The following is a 2906-nucleotide window of genomic DNA, read 5'->3' on the forward strand; positions in this document are numbered from 1 at the left end:
ATATTGTGCTGCTACAGTTATATAACAGGAGATAGCATAGATTTAGATATTCGGTTGCATATAGTTGTATTTAAATTTCATATCCGTATATTTGTCAATATTTGTATACTTGTTGAAACAATATTACGACAAACTATCAAAAATAAAAGAAAATTGTAACAACATCATAAATAACAATAAATATGTAAATTGAAAATTATAAAAAAAAACATAAATATTAATAAACCGTGCGGGGCAAATTGGCAATTAAGTAATAATTCGGATCCGCACCCGAAAGCGAGAAAATCACGATAAACGCAGTTGGGGGGCGGTGAGTTTGGCACTGATCTAATCCACAACCCTATACAGATCTACCGTCCATCATCATCAACATCTCCGATGTCACATAACTACCCGGGCGAAAACGACACGGTGCCACTGCACCCCTCTTCTCAATCAGACATCGACGAGATTGAAAATCTTATTAATGCCGGCCCTTCTTCCGTCCTCCCTGCCAAACCCCCAAGCCCACCTCGTGCTTCTATTCCCGTTTCTTCCTCTCCCTTCATTCCCTCTAACATTCCCCCTCCTTCCACTAAGCCCACTTTTGTTCCTCAGGCCCCACCTCCCCCTCCTCCGATCACCACTGGGCCTTCTGGGTTTGGTTCTGGCCCAAACACTTTGACTGAGCCTGTTTGGGATACTGTCAAAAGGGATCTTTCTAGAATTGTCAGTAATTTGAAGCTGGTCGTGTTTCCTAATCCTTATAGAGAGGATCCTGGCAAGGCTATGAGGGATTGGGATCTTTGGGGTCCTTTTTTCTTTATTGTCTTTCTCGGCCTTATTCTCTCCTGGTCTGCTTCTGTTAAGAAGGTATCCCTTTCCATTTCTTCTAAGGAATACATCAACTTTAGCTTTCACACCCCCAGCAGAATTTAGCTGTTCTGAATTTGTAAGGATATTAAGATGGAGGATATAGTGCTTAGATGGTGTGGCAATGATCTAAGGAAATTTTTTAATTTACAAAATGAAAACACGGCTTCGATTTGCCAACTGATGAAAATTGAAATCGAAGGAAATATTACCTAAATTGAGAGAAAAAATGACATCACTGTTTTCATCCGATTCCCCAACACTTCTGTCATTTTAACCATTAATATGGTCCATTCTTATTTAATTTGTTTGTAGTCGTATAATATTAATAATAATGGATCATTAAAATGTTTTAGTTTCTGAACTAGAATATTATTTATGTGCTAATATTGCAGAATTACCTAAGATAACTTGATTTGCTGATTGATGTGTCTTATATATACATGTTATTATTTCCATTATCTGTTTGCAATTGACATTGCTTCTAGTGAGAAAAGTTCTTAATACTGTTTTTGGTTTTAAGTAATTATATCATGTTAGAATGTAATTAAATTTGTACTAGTTTGCATGTAATTTAAACCTGGATCCCTCCAGTATTGGGATGAATATTCATCATAGTTCCTACTCATTTTTTTCACAAGTTTTAATGCCTTGTCAAAGGTCCGTGCATATAGCCTCATTGCTTCCACCCTGAGCCTATTCAACAAAAGGTTGCATTTCAGCAACAAGAAGATTTGAAATTTGAACTCTCATTTTTATGATCTTTCCAGCTGCATCCTTTCTTCCACCTGTAATTTGGTTTGTGATTTTTCATTCCATTTCTTCCAACCAATTGGAGCGTCAGTTGTTAGCTTTCAGTAGTAGCATAGAAGATTCTGTTATACTCGCAGAATTTAATTTTAAATTGTTAATTGAAGAAAAGTAGCTATTAGGTGTAAAATTAAGGAATTTATGTTGTTAATTTTTGTCATTGACATGACTCTCAGTATTCTTTTAGTGGCTGCCATTATACAGGGAAAATTTTGTATGCAATTTTGGTGGTTGCCAATTATAAATCTGAATTCCCCTTCTTTTTTTAGATTAATTTTGTGGTAACACACATCTTACTTAATGACCTTTTTTGTATTATTGTGTTATTTGACATGCAGTCTGAGGTCTTTGCTGTTGCATTTGCTCTTCTTGCTGCTGGTGCTGTAATATTGACACTGAATGTATTACTGTTGGTAATGAATTTTACCTTCTCCTTCCCTTTACTCTATTTCTCTCATTTTACATATATCTCTATTTCTATCTCTGTCCATCTGTTGTTAGTTGACAAGCTGAATTTATTATGGTATCAGGGTGGTCACATAATATTCTTCCAGAGCCTGAGTCTTTTGGGTTACTGTTTATTTCCTCTTGATGTTGGTGCCTTAATCTGCATGTTGAAGGACAATGTGGCAATGAAGTTGGTTGTGGTGGGCGTAACACTGGCCTGGAGCTCTTGGGCTGCATATCCATTCATGAGTACTGCTGTCAGCCCTGGCAGAAAAGCTCTTGCACTTTACCCTGTACTACTTATGTATGTATCCGTTGGTTTTCTCATCATCGCCATCAATTAATAGCTCCACTTTGGCTGGTTTAGGAGTTCCTTTTATCCCAACGAAACTTGCGGTCGTGGCAGATGATGAGGTGTTAATTTTTGTTCTTTTGTGGGATAATGGTGTATATTGTTTTCAAATTTATATTTGAAGAAGGTTCATGATAGAAAAATAGTACGTAGCTCTAAGATATATTTTGATTGAAAGTGTCCATTTGCTTTAGTGCATGTAGCCATGTAATCTACTTTATTCTGCTGCTGTCCAGGTCCCATTTTTTGCAGAATAGAAGAAACTCTAATTCGAAACATTAGTTGACGCCTCTCTGAATTGGTAAATCTGTACCGAAAATCATGTTTGGATCTTCTCAACATGATCAGAAATTCACATACTCGGGCATTATATTTTCTTCCGTGAGACATTGAACTCAAAGTTTGATATCTTGTCAATCAAACTCAGCTTGATTTCTTGTCGCTC

The 2906-nt window shown here is 36.6% G+C and overlaps 1 protein-coding gene across 1 annotated transcript; it reads left to right on the forward strand.

The window, feature by feature from the left end:
* Positions 1-247: 247 nt before the first annotated feature.
* Positions 248-2645, forward strand: LOC141713224 (protein YIP4b-like). Its single transcript, XM_074516535.1, has 3 exons — positions 248-852; positions 2001-2075; positions 2193-2645. Exons 1-3 carry the CDS (start codon positions 379-381, stop codon positions 2451-2453), a joined length of 810 nt encoding a protein of 269 aa, XP_074372636.1. The 5' UTR covers positions 248-378; the 3' UTR covers positions 2454-2645.
* The last annotated feature ends 261 nt before the right edge of the window (positions 2646-2906 follow it).

This window comes from Apium graveolens, chromosome 3 (assembly GCF_009905375.1).
Source record: "Apium graveolens cultivar Ventura chromosome 3, ASM990537v1, whole genome shotgun sequence".
In the NCBI taxonomy this organism is placed as follows: domain Eukaryota; kingdom Viridiplantae; phylum Streptophyta; class Magnoliopsida; order Apiales; family Apiaceae; genus Apium; species Apium graveolens.

Coding starts and splice junctions, on each gene's coding strand:
- LOC141713224 (XM_074516535.1), top strand. CDS start 379: ATGTCACATAACTACCCGGGCGAAAACGACACGGTGCCACTGCACCCC. Junction 853..2,000: donor GGTCTGCTTCTGTTAAGAAG/GTATCCCTTTCC, acceptor TTTGACATGCAG/TCTGAGGTCTTTGCTGTTGC. Junction 2,076..2,192: donor CACTGAATGTATTACTGTTG/GTAATGAATTTT, acceptor TTATGGTATCAG/GGTGGTCACATAATATTCTT.